The sequence below is a fragment of the Mugil cephalus genome, chromosome 20 (assembly GCF_022458985.1).
Source record: "Mugil cephalus isolate CIBA_MC_2020 chromosome 20, CIBA_Mcephalus_1.1, whole genome shotgun sequence".
In the NCBI taxonomy this organism is placed as follows: Eukaryota; Metazoa; Chordata; class Actinopteri; order Mugiliformes; family Mugilidae; genus Mugil; species Mugil cephalus.
The window spans coordinates 13,468,611-13,491,071 of NC_061789.1; the positions used below are offsets into that span (position 1 = coordinate 13,468,611).

Consider the following 22,461-nt stretch of genomic DNA (forward strand, 5'->3'; position numbering starts at 1 on the left):
TCCTCGCCGGGGCCCGGGGGTTGGGGGAGGGATCTGGGTTGGAAGAGGCAATCGTGGGGAGAACATGGAGTTGCCATGGTGATTGTCTGTCCCTTTCCCCCAGGGGGACCTGTCACATTAGGAAGTGCTTTCCTCCGGCCGTTCACTCTCACTCACTCACTCACTCACTTGCTGGCGCCGTGTGCCCATTGTACACAGAGAGGTGCGTTAATGCCGGCTGACATTTAGCTATTAGGGCCTGTGAGCAGATAGGAGGTGACGGCTGTGACGGGCAGCTTGGTAATACCGCACACCACGCTGAGAGAGCATCCGGCATGAGATGTCACCATCCAACTTCTTCAGACTTTAAAGAAAACATCTCGCGGATATGAAGATTGATCACGGGGGGGTTAGAAAAAGAAAAAAAAAAATGTCTCAGGGCTTGATAGCAGCTGCGGAAAGCTCCATTCAAAACTGAGCCGACGTCTTGCTTTGAAGTTTTTCATATTCTGCAATTCTTGCCGGATAACTGACAGACATCTGCGCTGCCTTGTCTTAGCCTCGCGGAACATGAAGGGAGCTCCAAAACAAGAACCTGCTGCGATAATCTTCAGTGTCTGACACTGGGAAATAAGCTAATGGCTTCAAATGGTTGCAGCAGGCGAGGCTTCCTCTGCTGATTTTTTTTAAAGCATTGTTACAAATGCAGCCGCATAGCGCTGCTGTGTACTTTGGCTGCAGAAACTTTTTTTTTTTTTCTTTCTTTCTCGTTTTACCAAATGCTGTTCTTTCTCTTTGGGTTATTTTGAGAAGAGAGCTCATCCTGAAAAAGGGTTCTGAGATCGCAGTGTTGCGTTTGAAGGTTTGACATATTTCCACACGGAAAATAGATATCCGGGTGAGATTTTTGTTTACAGAGGTTTGAATTTCAGAAAATGTCCGTGACATACTTTGAAGTTTTTACTTGTAACTCCGCCGGTATATGGGTAGATTTGGGTCCAAGGGAAAGAGACACAATCGCAAACAGACAAACAGAATCAGATTGGACATGGGTCTTCTGAAGGTGTCTTTTTAAGTCCTTTTAAGGGGGGCCTTTGGGTCCTATGGGCTGAGGGGAGGGGATATATCTAGTGAATTTGGAGGCCAGGTCAACACCTTGCAGAACATGGCATTGTCACAAGATGGCCGATGTTATTTACTTTTCCTATCAGTGGTTTTGTGTTGTGGCCAACGTTAAAAATTGAAATTAATATGTCTACAAAAAGTTTGAAAATGTTACACAACCGGGGGCTTGCTTCGTTCGATTTGAAACATATTCCCGCATCCATAAAGTTTGGCCTCAGGTCAAGAGTACGCTGAAAGAAGTTTCTCAACCTAATGAAAAATGGTGACTCAGAAAGGGCAGCATTTCTCCAATGCAAGATCTGTCATCACACATGTTTAGATCAATAGCTGCATTTGGACATTGCCATGCTTGTAAAGGGGAGACAATTATGAGTCGCTGTGAGATTATATAGCTCTAACGACATCACCACCACCGGTGTGAAGAGCCTGTATCCCCCCGTGTGTTTAATTTGACATCTTTAGGGTTCAGCGCATTTAAACAGGTCACGAAAAGTCAATGAGACATGCTCACAGCATGACTTCGCCCCGCTGGGACTCACTGATGACGCAGGCTGAGGCTGAATAAGCCCGAGCGCACACATGATAAACGGAAGCGCCAGTGCGCATCTCCACATAATAATCTGACTGAGCAGCGTCGCTGTCTTTTCAGCACCACTCACTGACAAGCCAACCAACCAGAGAGGGAAGACGGACAAAACCGTGTTGGCTGCAACATTCTTGGATTTTTCTTTTATTCTTTTTTTTCCTTTTTCTTTTAAAGATACCAAACCAACATCTTTCTAAGAGAAGGAATTATCAAATTCAGATTCGAATCTGCCGAGTTTCCACCTGCTGAAAGAATTTAGAGTTATTGGAGAATTTCTTTTTGAGAGAAGACCGACCATGTGGTTAGTGGATGTATAACGTTTTCACTGCGGATTCTGGTTTCGGGTTTTTTTGGCATGGTTACACCAGAAAAGAAAGTTTGAGCGTTTTTAACACTCCTTGGAAGTCTAGAGAAATGTCCGCGACAACTTGAATTAATGAGCTGCGTTTGAAATAAGTTTATTATCTTTACGGGGGACTTTCGTGCGTTTATTTTTTTAATTTAGGCTTTGCTTTCCATATATATTTGTGTGTTCTATCGTGCCGGAATGCTTGCTTTAGTGGTTGGGCTGTTGTATCTGGTCAGTGGACGCACGGTGCGAAGCCAGGACGCTACAGGTAGCCGCTTCGTGTGCAACGCTATTCCTCCGGGCGCAGAGCCCGGATGCGGTTACGGTCCGACGGGGAATCGCGTCCAGAGCAGCAGCTCCGTGGAGGACGAGCTGCGGAACACGATCATCCAGCTCCGGGAGACCATCCTGCAGCAGAAGGAGACCATCGTGAGCCAGCAGGGAACCATCAAGGAGCTCAACTCCAAGCTGGCGCGCTGCGAGGCTGCGGCCGAAGAGTCGTCGCAGGGCAAAGCCCGGGGTCAGGGCTCCAGACGGAAGGAGTACGGCAAGAACACCATGGGGGATTTGCCCCGGGACCCCGGCGAGACTATAGACCAACTGGGCAAGACAATGCAGAGTCTCAAGGGTCGACTGGAGAACTTGGAGGTAAGGTTGCACCAACATGCAAACTGTGCGTAAAGGCAAAAGAAAACCACTTTTCTTTTATCTCGCCAAACCGACAATTTGCGCGCATCGCGCGTAATGCAAACCGAATGGATCATATATTTGTTCCGAGCTCTGCGCACTCTCAGCGATGCCTCGCAGCCCTTTCACCGCTCACGCTCCTGTCTGATAGCACTCCGCGCTTCAAGAGACCTCTCGGGGGGGAACGGGGAGATCAAAGGGTCACGTAACAGGCATGTCACCTCGCTGCGTTTCTAATCATTAAAAGATATCTCCGCGGCTGAAGCCCACTGCGCGCGAGCCACCAACAAATAAAAAAAATGAACAACAACAACAACAAAAAAAATCTTGTCAAAGGTGTAATCTCGCATGTGGTGCAGGGATTTGCAACTCAGCCCTGAATAATTTATGAGTACAGTGCGTATGTGTTCCACATACACTTTTATTTTCTCAGCCATGTGACTAATTATTCATAGCAGCTGATGATATTAATTACCCCACATTTCAGATGCACCGAAGCTGTTTTTTTTAATTAAATCAAACGGTTAATGGTTTACCCTCATCCACCTGAAAGCTTTGCATCCCCACCAGCCCCACTCCTGCCGCCTGCATTAAATCCACAGGGCTCAGAGATCACACACTGAGGTCACATATTGTGAAGTGTGTTACATAAATACACACACACATATATATATTAACAACATTTATCTCATGCTACATCAACAGTTCACATATTTCTCACCTTAATACCACAATACAGTTTTTCAATTCAAGGTTATTTTTATATGCACTATGCTGCATTGCCAATCCCATCCATCTCTCTATTCCCTCCCCTCCTCCTTCTCTCTTCTCGTTGATTGGAAGCTTTAATGCCCTGATCAAATCAAGGATACACTGCAGCTGTGAGGATACATATTATATTGCATTTTAATCACATATCTATTGATCTGCATCTGCTTAACATAATCACTGCTGCAGGGCAGGTGTTGTTGCTGAAGCTGGGTGTCTCTCACCGATTGAAGCCGCATGCACACATCAGGGGCCACGTGATCGCCACAGAGATTACCAGAGCCCCCGGTCCTTCCAGGAGTTCACATGGTAGCGCTGTGTCAGGGGACAGCAAATACACGCCGGCGTGTCCCAGAGTGTCTCAGTTCCAAAGTGAACCAGACATGAGGGAAATAGAAGCAAAGCCTTTTGGAATTATAATCTGAGTTTGCTTTGCAATGCATGTGGGCCTCGTATCATGCCAGGTGGTGTCCCTAGGTGGTGTTTTTACTGTCCAGGCCGGCCATGAGAGTCCACCACAAGGACACTGTCTTCATTTTGATATTGCAATATAAAAAAAACAATGGATCTGAGCCATCTAATGCAAATCTGGGTCTTTATGTGCCGAATATCTGTCGGAGGATTAACTGGATTATATTTCTGCCATTGTCTATCCATCTATCCGTCTGTCTGCATCCCAGCAGCAGAGTTTGCGTCTCCCCAGCACAAACGTGTCGACTACCGGAGGTGTCTCGGCCCTGTCTCCCCTGCCGCCAGAGCTCCGGGAGTTGCTCCGGCAACGTCTGGGGGCGCTGGAGACCCAGCTCCTCCGGAAGGTGGCCGAGCTGGAGGAGGAGAAGAGCCAGCTCTACAATGAAACGGCGGCCCACCGCCAACGCACCGAGAGCGCGCTCAATTCCCTCCTGGAGAGGATCACAGAGCTGGAGAAAAGTAAGAGATTCAATGGGTGCTGTGAAATATACTGGCCAGATTTATGCCAGACTTATTGCTTCTTTCTTTTTTTTTTTTTCTTTTTTTTTTGTCTGCCGGATTTAGCACTAATTAGTCAATCCCATGTGCAAATTTGTGATGATGCAAGTGTAAATCTTGCAACGTGATTTTTTTTTTTTTTTTTTTCCTATCTCAGAGCCATCCTCATAGAAGCTTCCGGTGTTGAAAATACTGTATGGCTTGGAAAGCTACACTGAATCCTTAATTAGTTTAAGAAATATTGGAGAGTGTCCAGACTTCAGGCTGTTGCTTTGATGGTAGACGTCAAAATAACATAAAGTATCTCAGGCCCAAAGCAGAATTACACTTCCCTTGGCCTCACGTCCCCTAAGGTGGAGCTCATTAGGTCAGTGGCTGATACGAGGGTTAGTTCTGGGTAGTGAACAGTTAAAGCTCAGACACAACAAAGGTGGATGGAATAACACAATGTACAATATGATCAGTCACTATGGTAATAAATGCTGCCTCTGTGAGACACATTCAGCACAATTTATGTCAAGTCCATGCCAGAAAGGTGTTGATTACTTTCTAAAGAGAGAGCTTTGAGGCTGGAGTTTGTGGTGTAATTTTGCAGAATGTATAAGTGAATGTTTTTCCACCACTGGTAGCGCTTAAGTACTTTGTAAGATGTCCCAGTTGTGTCTCCGCACTGGCTTTACAGCGGTAGAGTTAAGTATGGATGTAGAGGGCAGGGGACCGCGCTACAAGTGCATAATTCTTTTTCTTTCTTCTTTACAGTGCGTTGTGTATTCCCTGCTCTGTTGCCGTGTTGAGTTGTGGGTCAGAATGGTTAAAATGGACAAAATCTCCACTTCAGCACGGCCCATTTACGTGAAAATCCCTAATTCGTTTGTCACAGCCTCACCATATAGCCGGGGCTATTGTGTTTTTAACAGTTGGTCTCGAACACTCTGCTCAACACAGATAAAAACCAGCGGTTCAATCCCATTAAAGTATTCAGTGTGCTTCCTTTGTGCAAATCCCCCCGCAAAGTAGCACGCGTGTGGTTTTCACAACGGCTTTTTCTCCTGTTACATTTTCATTTCCTCTCAAAAAATGTTCAGTAAGTCGCTCCCTCTCAGTCTATCTTGAAAGCATATGATCCGGCATCCATGGTTACCCAGTCTCTTGTTCATTCCTTTATAAAGACTCTTTCTTTTAAATGTGAAGAAAATCTACATATGATAATTTTTAATCTGGGATTCATTATGTGAGCCACCATGAAAGCCTGAAAACAATAATAGTATTACCCTAAATTTTCTATTTGTAGCTATTAAGATGGTAGCATTTTTTGTATTTAGTTTTATGGTTAGCAACATCCTGTTGGCATCATGGTTAGCATATTTCTGTTGACGTGTTACCCTCCTGGTCCGGACTTAGGTATCTCAACAATCTCATGGGATTCTTGACATGTCATGTGAGTACTGTTGCGGGCACCAGAGGATGATTCATTTTGACTTTGGAGAATTTTCTCACTTCATTTCCTTGACACTATCAAACGCTTCAACAAGAAAAGCTCCAGATCAACCTTAATACTCAACCTGAAAATTTCCTCTATACCTACCTACTATGAGCCATGTGTTGGTGTAGCCATTCATGTTCTTCTCAGGATTAATGTTAGATCCCTTGTACTCACCCTGTTGACTTGCTCGAAAATTATGCTAAGTATTAGCATGCTACGATTGTCTGTGCTCATTTTGGACTCCTTGCCTTGAGATTACATAGATCAGGGGTCTTCAATGTTTTTCAGGCCAAGGACCCCCAAACTGATGGAGGGATTAAGTAGGGATCCCCTACCTACTGTATGTGTTCTAAAATAAACTAGCGCTATTTGTAAATATACATGATTACTATCAGTTTGCATTGAATATTAAGCTAGTCAAATAATGCGCGGGTTCAAACATTTTATTATTTTTATTTTAAACGTGTAACAGTAGGGTGGCTGTGCATTTGCCGTAAACATAAACATACCCAACATAAACATATAAACATACATACATGGGATTTCACCTGAGGACTGAATAAAATAAATTTAAAATTTTTTTTTTTTTAAATGTCTAATCAACCAAAGATTTTGAAATCCCTCTGCAGTACCTGTACGGGCCCCCTAGGGGTCGTGGACCTTCTGTTGAAGACCTATGACATAGATCATTTTAGTTTCCCTAGCTCATAGGTCTTCAACCGGGTGTCCGCAACCCCTAGGGGGTCCATGGAGGGACTGCAGGAAGTCGCATAATCTTTGGTTGAATGGCCATTTTTCATATATACTGTATGTATTTTAAATTTCTTCAATTACACATTAACATGAATCCAACATATTTTAGTAAAGGGATAAGGGATAGCCTAATATTGAAAGCAAACTGAAGTTCTTGGCCTGAAGATGTCAGTATAGCTAGCTAAAGCAGGCAAATTTAAGTGATAAAAGTCCAAAGCTTCCACTACCATTGCCATTGCCAACCACTGCCATTACCAATCCCTTTTTTTTTTTTTACACTCTTTTACATGTAAGTCTTTATACCTTTGCACGACCTGCACCATCAACCTTTTCCTACACCACATCTGTGTCGCCATACGTTGAAGGCACAGTTTAACCCTGTGTTTCACGTCAACAGGTAACAACGCCTTCAAGTCACCCGAAGATTTCAAGGTGTCCCTCCCTCTCCGTACCAACTACCTGTACGGACGCATCAAGAAGAGCCTCCCGGAGATGTATGCCTTCACCGTGTGCATGTGGCTCAAGTCCAGCGCCACTCCCGGCATAGGAACTCCGTTTTCCTACGGCGTGCCCGGCCAGGCCAACGAGATAGTCCTCATAGAGTGGGGGAACAACCCAATTGAGCTGCTAGTTAATGATAAGGTACGTACACAGCGAGCTTCAAACATTCGCTGGTAGCAGAGAGGAGTGATGAGGAGCCAAGAATCCTTTATTATTTGCGCGGCAACACGAGTAAACACAGCGCAACGAAATACAAATAATGAATGAATACGCTGGCGTGAGTCTGTTTCTGCGGCGTGAACCGAGGGGATAGTCACTCTGCGTCCACGTGTGTGCGATAACGATACAGCTGAGGAGAAATCCACTGGCCATCAGCTCTGAATATTTAATTTTGCACCTTATAAACATTTAATATCACTGACCCACATCCCACACATGCCCAAGAACACGAGGAATTCATTAGCGAGCCGCGCGGTGCCGGTGCGAGCTGTTTTGAAGTCATTGTCTTATTTGCATTCTGCATATTTGCTGCATTGTAGGTGCACAGTCGCCTGCTGCGAGCATCCAGGCTACTAGATTTCAATATTTTATGCCATTCAATTTTAAAAGAATTCAAATTGTTGCATCCTCCTGCATAGGAGTTGCATACTCCTTATCTCTGCAGTCACTGTTTTTTGATTCATGATCGCGCAGTTGCTTCCGCAGCACCGTGAGCATTTTGGGGTAAAAAAAATTTCTGCACTGGAGACGTGGCTTTTTTTTTTTTGTTTTGTTTTGTTTTGTTTTGCTTTTTTGTTTTTTTTTTGTTTTTTTCCCAGTGTCTTGTTTACACTTGGCGTTATTGGCGCAGGCAGGTCTCCCCGCAGTTTTTCCCCCTCACCATGCATTATACATGCGTTCGAGTCAGACAGATGAGAGAGAGATGGTGGTGAAAGGGGGTAAGAGTGTGAGACGGAAAAAGGAAGAGGAGTTGGAGTGGAAGCAGCCGCAGAGCCTCGGAGGTGATGGAGCGATGTTAAGAAAGAGAGGGAAAGGAGGGAGAAAGATCAGACGATGTTGGGGGGGGAAGGAAAAAGAAATGGAAAAAAAAAGAGAAGAAACCGAGAATGAGAGTGAGATGGGGGAAAGTGAGCCGAAGCTGGGGGATAGGATAGCCTTATGTGCAGCGGCACATCCATGTGTTGAACTTGTTCGCACTGATAACAGGGTCCGCTGGGGCACATTGTTTATGCTGCTCATTTGGCTGCATACTGAGAAGGGAGCAGAAAGCTGCCTCGACAGTATTAAAAAAGTGCACCGTTGTGTGTATTGGCGTGGCGATGCAGAGGGGGGTAGCGTCGTGGTTCAGGAGCGGCATCTTCATCAGGATGTATCATCTCTTTGTTCAGGGGCGCTGTCGATATCTCCCACGTTGTTTTTTCTTTCTCCAATGCTCAGGTCAATTTCTCATTCAAATTGGACTGCCGGGAGTTTGATCTGCGACTTACGCATTCAGCTGAGTCTTTTGACCAGCGTGCGGGCAGAATCTGATGCCTCTAATAATCAGTTCTTGCGGAATTTTCCAAAATACTGCTTAAAATGCATGAAGTTCTTGTCTTTTTTTTTTAACACCTCTACACTGACACCGCTGCTTTTGCAGCTGCTCTAGGAGATTTTCAAACTTTCTTTTTCTTCTCACATTACCACCTAAGACATAGGTCTTCAACAGAGGGTTCGGCCCCCCCTAGGGGGTCCGTGGAGGTACTGCAGGGGGGGGGGGTCACAAAATCTTTGGTTGATTAGACATTTTTTATACATATACGGTCCCCACTTAATCTCTCCATCAGTTTGGTGGTCCTTGGCCCAAACAACGTTGAAGACCCCTGATCTAAGATGTTTTACACCTACCTACAAAAACCTATCAGTGACTTTAAGAGTTGAAGAAAAAAAAATCCTTTAAACAGCATGAAAAGCTTGCATTCTTTCCATTCCTTTTAGGTTTGCCATTTCCAGGTCTTTTTTTTCATGTGCTCACTGGCCATTTAGAGAATAAGTGGCTTAGAATTGCACCTTTGTTTCTCTTTGAGAACAAGATCATTTCTAGTCATTTAAAGGAAGGCGAGTGAGTCATGCAGTCGTAGTGTGCTCTGTGGATGTGTATTAAGCTCTACAAAAGGAAAATCAGCGCAGTTAAATATCAATAGCTGCAGAATCTTTATTTTCTGTTATTTATACAGTGGATTTGTACGCACTCACACGGCCAGCTCATTCGGTGCACCTGCAAATATCTAATCAGCCAATTACACGGCCGCGGCCCCACGCAGACGCGGTCTAGCTGGTCTGCTGCAGTTCAAACCGAGCATCAGAATTCGAAGGGAATACGACTTAGATGACTTTGACATGGTTGTTGTTGCCAGACGATCTGGCCTGAGTATTTCAGAAACCCCAGATCTCCTGGGAATTTCACACAACCGCCATCTATGAAAATATAGAAAATATCCAGCGAGCTGCGATTCTCTGGGTGAAACTCGCTCGCTGATGCCAGAAGTCAGAGGAGAACGGCTCGAGAGAGGCAACGGTAGCTAAAATAAACAACCGAGCGTCTCTGAATGTGCAAAACGGCAGCAGAAGACTCTGGTGTAATGGCGTGGGGGATACTCTCTTGGCATACTTCAGGCCACTTAGTACCAACAGAGCTTTCATGAGTAGTGTCGCTGACCATGTCCATGCCTTCATGACCGTTTTCTAATGAGTACTTCCAGCGTGTCACACAGGCATTTGAAATGTCGCGAGGAAACAAGGAAATGAAGACAAAAGGAGGTCCAATCTGGTGCTAGGAAGGTGTGCCTAATGAAGTGGTGGGTGTGTGTCTGTTTGCAATACGTAGGTAGAATTCAATATCATCATTTTAATATCCCAAGTTTTTAAACTGTCAGTGTGGCTAAGGCAGCTCAGACAGTTTTTTTTTTCCCTGTAGTCCCCGAACAAAAAACGTACCACCTGGCATCCCCGATAAGGTCAATTGCTTCCATAATTGCGTGCGACTCCACATTTATTTCCAGCGACCCTTCCCGTCTTTTCCGTTTTTTGTTTTTTTTGTTGTTTGTTTTTATCTATCTTTCTTTAGAGACGTTGCGCAGCGAGATCCGAGTGTGAAGTCATTTCGTGGGCTCGTAAGAAAAAGGCTAATGAGTTTACAGAGCGCATTCCCAATCTCATTACCTGCGCCCGCACCCTCGGAGGGACGTGACGTCACCGGACGGCGGAGCGACCGGTTGTTTTTCTTTGATCCGCGAAACAAAGCGCCGAAGCGTGCGAGGACACTGTTTCGCTGTTAGCTATCCGACTGCTTTGAAGGATGCTATATCCCTTGATGTCACCTGGGTAATCTAAATTTTATATGTCACAGTGGAGAACTCTCTGCAGAGGCTTGTCTCTTTGAAAGCCTAACCCTTCTAATTGGCATCCTTGTTTTGTCATATTGGCCCCCCTCCGCCAACGCTCCCCATACCTGACCTGTCAACTTGCCCTTATATTATTCACCCTATCTGCTAAATCCCCCAAACAGGTGGCCCAGCTCCCCCTGTCAGTGAGTGACGGCCGCTGGCACCACATATGCATCACCTGGACGACCAGAGACGGCTTCTGGGAGGCTTACCAGGATGGCGAGCGTCTAGGCACCGGGGACAACCTGGCCCCCTGGCACCCAATTAAACCTGGAGGGGTGATCATCCTGGGCCAGGAGCAGGTGAGCCTGATAGAGTGTGCATCTGCCTGTTTTTCCATGTGTTAGTAGAATCCCTGCGCGCATTCTCCCCCAAGCACAGTGCCAGAGGCGCAGAGCGAGGGGGCAGGAGAGATGAGGCAGACAGGCTCTTCTCACGCCATCCCACTTTTTAGCATTACCTCATGCATTATGCCCACAGGAGCTGCGTTAGCGGGTTGTGCTAGCGGTTAGGTCCGTAACGGCGCCGCAAATAGACTTAAAATATGTACACTGACAAACGTTTAACGTCCAGAGAGAGCCGTTAAGTCATATCGCATTAGTCGGGAGCCTTCGAGTGGATATGCTGCTTTATGTTTCATTCGCTCAAGGTGAGATTGCTACAGATTGCACAACATAGGACTGCATGACATATAAAGGGGGGAAAAAAAAAAAAACGTGTGGCAGTTTGATGGGAATCAAACAGAATTGATTCCTTTTTATTTTATATATTTAGTTCCTTTAGCTCATATAAATGATTAAAACTTTTTTTTTTCACCCCCTCCTCTAAAGGATGTTGTCGGGGGCCGCTTTGATGCCACCCAAGCCTTCGTGGGCGAGCTGAGCCAATTCAACATGTGGGACCGAGTGCTTAGGCCCGTGGACATTGTGGGCCTGGCCAACTGCTCGGCCTACATGCCGGGCAACGTGGTCCCCTGGATCGACGCCAACGTGGAAGTGTTCGGCGGCGCGAGCAAAGCCCCTCTGGAGATCTGCGAAGACCGCGCTTTCGATTCCTAAAGGGGACGCGACGAATCGGGCGCGGCCGGCCGGGATGACGGAGCTAAGGACTGTTTGCTGCTTCCGTCGAGCTCCGAAGGCCGAGGGAGACATTTTCACGCATTTCTGTGGCCCGACTCCGTAAGTCAGGCTCCATGTTTACCGGACCCGCGAGTCCAGACACTTTACGGGAGACTCCAAATTAGTCCTTTCATCTGAAGAAGATTTAATGTTGCATCAGTCCGCCTGCAATACATGACCTGCTGTCATTTCGTGTTTTTCAGTGGATCAGCTGTCTCGTTTGACTTTTGCTTTGAAGGCAGCTCCCCTCGGTTGCACTCCCTCTCGTGGCGCCGCCGCGCTGCATTTGTAACGAAGCGGCGGCCGGCTTTTAGATGCACCACTTCTGGTGCGCTCCACGCTGTGGGCTCCGCCGCCACCGCTTGCTTGAAGAGCGGCGAGACGCGGAGGTGCAGTGAAACGAGGCTGGAGTTCAAAAGTGGACATGAACCGCCCACCCTCGCCGTTGATTATCTTTTGAGGCTTTCCAGCGCGGCAGGCCGTCCGAATATTATGCATGAGCCCGAGCAAACAGCGAAAGTCGGCCCAGAAGGGCCAGCACATGCACGGGGAGCTGGCGACGTTACGTAAGACGGCGCCCGTATGTCCGCGCACGTATGGCTCGTCTTGCGTGTAAAAAGATCAGAGATTACGAGGGGAGGGAGGGAGGGACATTTTCATTCTTGTAAATCTATGCTTAATACCTCGCTGCCCCTTGAGCAGCTGCCATATCCCAAACAGCTTTATGGATGGGGCCGGCTCTGCTCAGGTTAATGGCGGCGTCGGACAGCTGCCCGGGACTGGCGACTCTGCAGAGATGCGGACGCCAGCTGAGGGGCTCAGCGAGGGCAGGGGCTGGGTTTGACCTTCAAGTGCAATCCCTAATTCCTCATCTGGGTAGTAATTACGTGTGATTGTGAATGAGTGTTTGGCGGTGAGCAGCCCCCCGCTCCCGCAGGGGTTCCTTCTACGCTAAGTGTGTCACAGTTGATAAAATATTGAGATGCAGAGGGAAAGTCAAATGAGAGCGGCACTCTGCGGATGTGATGAATATCAATATCAGAGGGAGTTTGGTCTTTATTGCCTCACGCTGACATGGATATGTTAGATATTTATAAAAAATAAAAAAAAAACTACTGATCTGATGGAATGGATTTTTGGCAGTGCAGGGCGACGCCTTTTTCGCCGTTTAAATTAAACGCCAGCTCTCAATGTTGTGGTGGACGTTCGTTTCAGTGGCGTTTGTTTTTTCGATCTGCTCTCGCAAATGGAGTCGAAAAAAAAAAAAGACGTCAACTTTGGCCCCTTCGTTCTCTCTTTCCTTCTTGTGGACTTTCCTCGCTGAATAGAGGCTCGCATAAAAAAAAAAAGCCATTAAAACGCTTCTATTTATATTTGGTTAAAAAAAAAATAGGAAGAAGAAAATAAATAAATAAAAGAACCAACTATGATGCAGTAGCTGACTGGACAGCACAGAATGTTGCAAAAGTGAGAGCGCTCACATAAAACTACGAGGACTTGTCGTGATCGTTCCTCTTTTGAGTGTCTTTGTTAATGTTTTAATGTGAAATCAAAGGATTTCTTTTCCTGTAGAAGGTGTTTTTTTTTCTTTCTTGGCTTTTTCTGCTCATGATTTATGTCCATTAGCAGCACATTATGTAAAAAAAAAAAGAAAAAGAAGAAGCAGAGGTACTAAAAATGCTTTGTTTAAATTGTGTATGGCCTTTTTCTTTTTTTTTTTTGGCAAGAACCACATGTGCTTTTGCTTATGGATGGTTCAAAATTCCAAGCTAACGTGCTAACGGCGGGAAGCTCAAGAAAAGACAAAAATGTTTGCAGCCTTGCACTCTTCTGCCGTGCATTTGAATGTCCTTTTGCACCCTGATAACAGAAAGTTACAGAGATAAAACAGCAGTTTGAAGCATGTTTTGATAAAAAAAAATAAAAAAACAACAAAAATAAACTATTGCACTGCATTAGTGTTGTGTAACCCTGGCCGGATGTCGTACGTGAACTGATGTTTTCAGATTAACAGAACTCTTTTAATTTTACTGTATCGTTCTGACCTCGGTTCATTTCATTTTTCACACATACATGTGTTTCTCTGGTCGGTGGCCGTATCACTTCATGGGGCTGGCCATAATACACATGGAAGGACGCTTCCTGTCATCTGGGCAATGAAATGTTGCCAGCGGTGGGGAAATCCTCTGGACTGGCAGACGTCCAGGTGGAAATGAAAAAATCCGCCTGTGTGGATTATGGGAGCCGCTACAATGTAGGACACTGTGAGCCTTCTGCATTCTCCTCAATGCTGTGAGCCGATGCTGCTGCCAGTGTACTGATGGTGACGCAGACACAGGCCCCTGTTTTGTTTTTTGTTCGTTGCTTTTTTTACTTTTTTCTTTCTTTTTTTTTTTTAATAGAACAACAATATAAGGCCTGCAGCAGACAATGTGGAATATGTGTGCGTTTTTCTGTTTTTTTAGCACATTCTTTATCTCTGTCATTGCATTGCTGCTGTAACACTGCACACCCTGATGTTCTACAGTTTAATTATTTAACTAAACAATTCAACTTTAAATAAATGATAAATACACTAGTTTGTGTAAAACATCCGTTGTAGACTTTTTCTTTTTTTTTCTTAAGTGTGAAGAACATAGAAAACTGCACCAGGATGCAATTTACTGACAAAAAAAAAAACAACAACAAAAAAAACATCAGAAGAAATAAAACATCAGAAGAATTGCTCAGTTTCTCCCATCAAACTGATTCAACTGCCATCGTATCCAATCAAATCAGCTTTTTTTTGCTGTGTGCAGTGTATATCCTCCTGAGACCTCAGCTTTTGTGTGGTATGCATTTTTAATTTCTCCAAGGTATTTGGGATTATTAGGACCTAAGAAGCACAAAAACTAAGCATCATCTTTGAACAGGAAGTAGTTTTCAGGAAAAAAATATGCCCTCATATGTGGACATGGGGATTATTTCACTGTATAATACAATAAAGTCTAAACATGGCTGTGCAAAGACAGAATTGCAAATAATGAACCAGTATTTGCTAATTAGCGAAGTTTTAGATGACAGAATTTGTTACGATTGAGTGTCATATTAAACTAGAAAAGTTAGTAGGCATAAATAAACTGCAAAATTTCATGAGGTTTCGTGCATTTTTGCACTTTTGTTCCACAATTGGCCGTGGAACGAATTCACTAAAACGCCCGCTATCATGTTTTTTACAGCGACTGGCATCTAAGTCATGAGGTCGCCAGGTTTAAATGAAGCAGAGGAAGCTGCCACAAGCCTTAAACTTGACGTCCCCAGATGTGGACGTGTGGTCTCAGGAGGATATCCTCACACATACAAAAGGAATTTGTTCCAGGTTGGGGAGCCCCAGGAAGAGAGAGTTGTTTGGAGGATCCAGAAAAAAAGCACATCTTCCAAGGGTTCAGACACACTTTGTATTTTGCCACTGTGAGCTACAGTAATTCAGATGCTCTAATGCATCACCAGCAATACGTTTGGGCTTTAGAGGGTTATGTAATTCCATGCATCCAAGTGTAGGGCCACGTTTCAGCCATGGACACAGCGAGGTCACAGGGCATCCAACCACTAACCTCAAACACAGTTGCTTTTCTAGTCCACTACACCATAAATGTAGGAACTGCAAACCCACCGTACTGGAGAAAAATGACACTAAGCAAACACTAATAAAATCTGAACTGAGGCGAGCCTTGAACTCGAAAGCATCCAATTTTGCAGATATCATCGGCGCTCCTTCCCGTCTCTGACAGTGGTATGATTCAACAGGATAAACAACGTGCGTGCGTTTGTATGTCAGCGCATGGATTTGCTGCAGTTATTGAGTTCTTCTCCCACCGCAGTGGAGAGGTCTGGAGTGAAAGAGAGATTTGTAACCAGCAAATCCTGAAGGGCGTGCGGAGAAGTGATCTTGGCGGCTGCCGCAGATGTAACGATAACGGCTCGTCACCGAAAACAAATCAGAGATTCAGCGTTGCCGACAGCTCCGCGTGTTTGGCCGATTACATTTGACTGGACTGGAGTCTTAGTGCATAATTATTTGGCCGCTTCTCACCGTTTCACATCCATAAATTATTCTCTGGGTCATGTGGCTTTTTCTAACATTGCCCGGGGTTGTATATAAAATGTGTGAAAACACATGATTAAAATCAGATCTCGTTGAACGTATTTGATTGTCACTGTGTGCGCACGGACGTCCGCAGGGGGCGGCGGAGTTTGGGTGTGAGTAAGAATTAAAATGATCCCAGCAACCTCTCGCCCGCAGCGTCCCCGTGGAGCCCCCGAAGAGCGATGCGCTGTGAAGACTGCGAGAAAAATAAGTTTCAAAATTGTGACTAGAGAAGTCCTTTGGCTTGGTAATTAAAGCAAGATGGAAGAAAGGCCCCGCGCAGAAGGCGAGAGTCTCTCCGAGGCATTCGAAAACTGCTGTTTTCTTGGATGTCGCAGGCGATTAGCGAGACCCACAAAACCCCCTTCAGCCTGTATCACAGCCTTCACGAAATTATGCATCAAAACTATTACATGCTGTTCCCATCTCTGCTTCTTCGACTGCCATCTTTTTGTGACATGCAAAAGTGATCTCCATTTTTTTTGGCCTGTCAGAGACAAAGCCTTCCCGCCCGTAAAAGAGTTAATGCGAGATTTTTATTAGGCGCATTAAGTCAATTTAAAACTCATTTCACATCTCTGCTCCACCTTTTCAGGCTGTTTTACTTATTCGTCCTCGGCAGACATAGGAGAGCATCTTAAATGTTGTTTTGGGGTAATGCGAGTGAAGGCTCGGATGATTTGAGGGCGGGATGAGCAAATTAATCAGCACGGGAGAGGAAACAGCTGCTGTACGACAGTTTGCAGTGCTCCCTCTCTCAAGATCAAAAAGCCCGTGGATGCTGGGGAGAAATATTAATTCATCCTCATTCTATTGAGCGATACACAGCATTTTCAAGTGTGGAGGAAACGTATAAATCTGACACCTCTTCTTGCTCAGATTATAACGCTCGGGGCGAAGCTAGACCCGCAGCCAGAATACAAAATGTTTAACCTGTGCGTGGTCTATTCTAAATGGCTTGTCTAGTTTCACACTTTGCCTCTGAGGAGAAGGAGAAATATTTCTGCACAAACTATTTGCACACAAAAAATTGCTTGAAGAAAATGGAATAATAATGTGGAAGATGGTGCAATATAGATATATATATTTTTTTTCTTCTGACAGCAAAGATGAGACCTTAACTCTCTCCTGGGGTTTCTTTAAATCACTCTTTTTAGCACCTGCGTTGACTGCAAAGTTTGGTACCTTTGTCTTTCTGTCTGTCTCGCAACAAGAAGGAAAGCAGCTAGAAATCTCTCATGGGGCATCGGTGATAGAGCTGTTCTAGTTTCTGTGAAACATATGCGTTCTTCTGCGACAAAAAAAAACACTGACTATGAAAAAAAGAAAACCCGGTGTCTATCTATGTTTTATTTGTGTCTAAGCATGATCACAGCTCCTTACATTCATTAAGATTTGGTGTTGGTGTCGCTCTTTATGGGCTGTTAACTTTCTGTGTGTGGAACTGGAAGTGGCTCGATATGTTTCCCGATAAAGCTACTGCTACACTGCATCTCAACACATCAAAGTTTTACCATCATTTCTTTGTAGTTGAGTGATTTAGCAGGTAAGATTTACTAGCAGGTTAGTCAGGCACATACAAAGACTGTAAATAAAGGTGGACGACAGCACAGCTACTTAAAAGTGAAGCCAAAGCAAGTAGAGCTCCCCCTGGTGACTGGCTGCACAGGTCATAAGCTCTGCCCCCTCCATGTTAGTGGATGGGATTTGGACACATAAAAAATATTTTCAAGGATGGTGTCTGTCATTTGAGGTAGTTAATCGTAATACTGATTCATACTCAAGTGCCCATTTTTCTGAGAAGTTTCTTTTTGTTAGTTCCTGGACACTAGAGACCCCTTCATGGCCTATGTCACTGTGACGTCACCATGTTAGCTGGAGGCAGAAAAGAGGGAAGCTTGAGGCAAACACTGTCATTTTCAACCATGAAAATGTTGTCTTGCTGTATTTCTGGCTGCTAAAACTGAAAAATCATAAACACAAGCTGGAAGTTTTATCACATATCAGGCACTGCCAGTCGTAGACGACTTTGGTTTGGCTTTGGCAATTAAAAGAAATGATTGGAGTGAGACAATCAACGCCTTCATATCAGGTCAGATTAATATGTAATGTATCATCAGCTTCAGCCCGGAAAACATTATGGGTTAGACTAAATCATGACTGAAATTATGTTAAGTTAATACTTTTTTAGGGGACTCTTGTCACGTGTTAATGCTAATGCTAACCTCTAAGTAAAGCAACGTTAATTGCGTGTTTCAGGGATGTCCAAGTAGAAGTTGCATTTACTACGTTACCCTCCGCAGTGTTTCCACTTTCCTCTTGGAATATCTTTGTTGGAGAGGCTTCACTTTGTAAAAACAGGCCAGACTTCGTCCCCTCTGTGTCCTCCTTTGGTCAAATCGTCCATTCAGTGAGTGAGAGTGTAGGGGTTGGTGAATGTAGTCCCATCAGTCAGAGTCAACTTTTTAAAATAACATTCACAGTCTTGGGGAGTGAGTGTATTAGTATATTCTCTAAAATATACATTTACCTCATCCATTCTTGCCTAAACAGGCTACGGTGTTGGAGATGTGTTGCATCCAGTCAAGACACGCCCCTCAAAAAACATCACATTGTTTACAAACGATGAAGCTGTCTATAGGGACAGGATGTGACATCATGATGACTACAAGTGGCCAAAAATGAATGAATATAAATTAATATACTGTAAATAACATGAAGTTATTTGCACAGGCAAGCACAGTACAGCTTCGAAAATACCCTGTATCACTGAGAATGCATCTGCTAAAAAGCCTAATAAACACATGTAGTGTAGTATAAAATCAGAACAAATAGCTAATAACAGAGAAGCCAAAAGGAGAGGGGTTCTGGAAAATCCTTGCTCCATCGCACCATCCGGCGGAGAAGATCGGACAATGAGCCACGCCTGAGGCCTCAGAATAAATGCCTTGTGAAAAGGCAGGTAGCTTTATCTCGACGGCTAGACAAGCACGAGCTAACTAAAGTTTCAAACAAACTTCACCGGACAAGCTGACGTCTCATCTGATTTTGGTATCTGAAGAAGTTTTAGGTTTTTACTCAACAAAAAGGCCCTAGGCCAGTAGGCAGCCCCCGAGGACCGGCAAACTTCAGACTACCGCTACTGCGCTAAAGTGTTAACACTGCACGCTCAATCCACGTCATGTGTCGACTCTTGAAAAAGAGAAGTAGTTGAGGGAGCACTTGAGAAAGTTGTTAACTGTGACAAGGGAGTCCAATTGAAAATAAAAAAAAAAAAAAAGAAGTTATATCCCTCTGAGAGTGGAAAAAAAGAAAGAAAAGGAGGAGGAAGAAGAGAGCAGGAAGCTAAAAACGGTGGTGAGTGAAGTAGATAATGAAGATTCCCCTATAAAGCTGACTGAATGCTACCGGTCTAGCCTATGGGGGAGAGCCATTTGAATAATATGACTTCCACTTTGCTTCTTATTATTGAGTCGGCTCTTTCTTTGCCAGCTAATATTAGTTAATTTAGCTAGCAGAGCCGTGTGTCAGACTACCAAAAGAAAAGAAAATCAAGGGCATATTTTTAATTCATTGACATGGACACGAGTCTACCTAAAATTTGCATACTCCTAAATGTTCCCAGGATCATATAATAGAATTATTAACATAATAAGAATATTACATTGTTGTTTATGGTAGAAATAGACTGTAATATGAGTCGAGCAGGTGTGAAACCGAAAGCCGCCTCATTTTCAGCCTTGTCACTCAAGATGGAGTATGATAAACCAACCAGCGCTTTTTGCCTGAAGATTAAATACAGCTAGTCAACGCTTTATTATCTGATGTTGATTCATGGGATGGATTCCCAAAGTCACCCAGTAATAAACTAGACATGTGACACTCCGTGATCCTTTTATCTTCATGGAATCTAATCAGATGCCAGTGGCTCGCCTTCCCCCCAGAGGGGCCTCAGATAAGTGTGTTATCTAGATCATTCCACTGCTGCTAACACAATCACCAGCAACCAACATTTCCTACCCGAGAGATGAGCCCGTCCTCCCTTCAGCTAACCGGGAGAGCATGTGCACGCCCATACGTGCACTCTTGTCGGCGTCATTAAGCCCCCGCTCTCTGCCGACATTAGTAGATCATGGGGCTTTCATCAGGAAAGGGATCTGGGAACAAAAATCATAAAACCTTTTTATTTATTTTTTTATTTTTTTTGTGAACGTAGCACAAATCCGCCCAGGTTCTATTTATAAACCCTGCATGCCCGCTATTTGTGAACACAAACTTCCTGTTCCCAGCGGCTGAAAAATAAGCCCGTCCCACTCTGGATCAAGCGCTGAACTCTAGTTCGTGACGTTGCTCTGAACAAAAGCCAGACAAAATGGTACGGGTTGAAGTGACAGATGGAGCTGAGAAGTGAAAAGTCAAATAAAAAAAATTAAAAAAATGGATGTGAAAGCTAGACACTGAAACCGTGGGAGAGGTTCAGATCCACAGACCAGTTGAGGCCATGAAAAAAAAAAAAGTCTGTGTGTAAAAGAGTAGCGTGAGGTGATTGTTTATGATGGGATAAAAGTGGGTAAACCAACATAAACAGCATCACTTCCAGGGTCCGCATCATCATGTTGACCATATGTCCCTGTAGGCGACCTCACATGGCTAAGAGGCCTGCTGGGTAAGGGGGAACCAGATGCAACAGCAGCTTCACGTGTGCTTAATCGCGGAAAAGTGGACCTGGAAAACATAAACGTTCACCGGTGCATGCTGTTTAAACACGGCCTGCCTTTTTAATGAGCGGATGGACTGGATTAGCGTGTGATGTGTGCTCCCACTCCGCAAGTTATTTGTCACTGTGGGATCTTCGGCTACGCTTGCTTCGCAGTCTTCAGACTTCTTCGAGCCGTGCACTGCTAATGAATTTTTTCTGCAAACAAGCATGAATCACAAAGTGAGACAAAAAAGTCCAAGAGCAGTACACTAAATCCGAGGGGAAGGACTGCATATTTGATCGTGCCTTGCTTCTTGATACCCAATTCGGTTCTTGATGAAAAATGCACCGTGGAAAGCAGGTGATCTTATTATAATCAAACGGCTATATATTCTGTTAAGGAGACAGTGAAATGCCTTTGATATGCACAGCTGGAGGAAATATTAGAGTGGATGTAGGCTTGGTTTGTGCCAAGGAGCCCCTTGTTCACTTGAGTTACAGTGGCAATGATTGATTGCAGTGAGAGCCTAGAGTGACTCATTGAGCCAACGCCCCAAATGAGTTTCAAGGTTGTTGGTATTAACTGCAGTAAATTTTGCATAATTTAAAGCAAGCTAGGCCCATACAAGTCATTCCTCGCAAGACTACGAAGAACTTAGGCAATCCTTTTTTTCTCGCTGACAGCATTTTGGGCTCTGGTTGTGATCCATCTATGCATAAAGATGAATGTGTCACTTATGCGATGGGGGATATTCTAAATTGTATATAAATATGGACAACACGTCCCCGCTTCCTTGCACTGGCCAAACTCAGGCTATTTTCCCGCGTTATCGATGACCCATCCAGACTTCCGCCAGACTCAATCACCCATTTTCATTTGATTAATACTGCGCTCTCCTCTACCCGCACCAGGCGTGGGGTGCTTATTTATTTATTTATTCATTTTTTCCCACTCTCAAGGTCCTATGGGACCGCTTTGCAGAGGCAACTTGAAATCACCATGAGGTCACATACTGTTTTTTTAACGTCAAATGACTAACTAAAATGAAACTTATCTGAAAAACTGACACTTACTACCACCTAAAATCAGATAAACTATCCCTGAAAAAATGTGACCTATGACCTATACTGCAGCCAGTCACCAGGGGGAGCTCTACTTGCTTTGGCTTCACTTTTGAGAAGCAGTTCCGCCGTCCATCTTCATACAGTCTATTGCGTAAATACTTGGTCTAACTTAGCTAAATTTCGTATATTTAAAGAATATTTAGATAGTTTTGACAGTGATATAGGCAACCGGAGTGGCCCCTTGAGGCTCCAAAAGGGAGAAAATCCCCAATAGACCCTCATGTTAAAAGCCCAAATTTTGGTTGCAATAGTTTATATTATATAGCCTGAGCTAACAGGTAGCGGAGAGTTGGGTGGGCAGGTGTCAACGTACGACACGACCCCCATGTCCATATTTGAAGTATCCGAGTATGGGCGAAGTAAAGCTCATCCAACATGGCGACCTCTGGTTCTGCCCACTCCGGGCTTCATTTTCGAGGTTCAGAATCCAATGAATGACGTCACGATTTATTTTTCCATAGTATATACAGTCAGTGGATATAGTTAGAAACAGCTGTCCTCACTTTCCAGCTCACAAGCTAACATTTCTGCGTAGATACACTATATGGCAGGGGTAGCCTGCGGCATGGGACCCGGAAGTGATCTGCAATATGCCACTGGCAATTTACTTTTTTTTTGACAGAGGGTGTGTAGTTTTCAGGTTTTTTGCAAAAAGCTGAGAATGTCTGAGAATAGCTTTACATCTCCACTACATTTACTTTATATGCTCCTCAAATGGCCACAGGACGTTGCATTATTTCCACTGCCTTTCCAAGGTGCTACGCGGTG

The 22,461-nt window shown here is 44.5% G+C and overlaps 1 protein-coding gene across 2 annotated transcripts; it reads left to right on the top strand.

Annotated features, from left to right (window-relative positions):
* Positions 1-1,711: 1,711 nt before the first annotated feature.
* On the top strand, positions 1,712-14,335 carry nptx2a (neuronal pentraxin 2a). 2 transcript variants are annotated; one of them, XM_047571891.1, is made up of 5 exons: positions 1,712-2,687; positions 4,175-4,424; positions 7,097-7,341; positions 10,748-10,927; positions 11,456-14,335. In XM_047571891.1, exons 1-5 carry the CDS (start codon positions 2,238-2,240, stop codon positions 11,681-11,683), a joined length of 1,353 nt encoding a protein of 450 aa, XP_047427847.1. In that variant the 5' UTR covers positions 1,712-2,237; the 3' UTR covers positions 11,684-14,335. The 2 variants fall into 2 exon arrangements, with proteins under 2 accessions (XP_047427847.1, XP_047427848.1); XM_047571892.1 differs by having other exon boundaries at positions 4,178-4,424.
* The last annotated feature ends 8,126 nt before the right edge of the window (positions 14,336-22,461 follow it).

Coding starts and splice junctions, on each gene's coding strand:
- nptx2a (XM_047571891.1), top strand. CDS start 2,238: ATGCTTGCTTTAGTGGTTGGGCTGTTGTATCTGGTCAGTGGACGCACG. Junction 7,342..10,747: donor AGCTGCTAGTTAATGATAAG/GTACGTACACAG, acceptor TCCCCCAAACAG/GTGGCCCAGCTCCCCCTGTC. Junction 10,928..11,455: donor TCATCCTGGGCCAGGAGCAG/GTGAGCCTGATA, acceptor CCTCCTCTAAAG/GATGTTGTCGGGGGCCGCTT.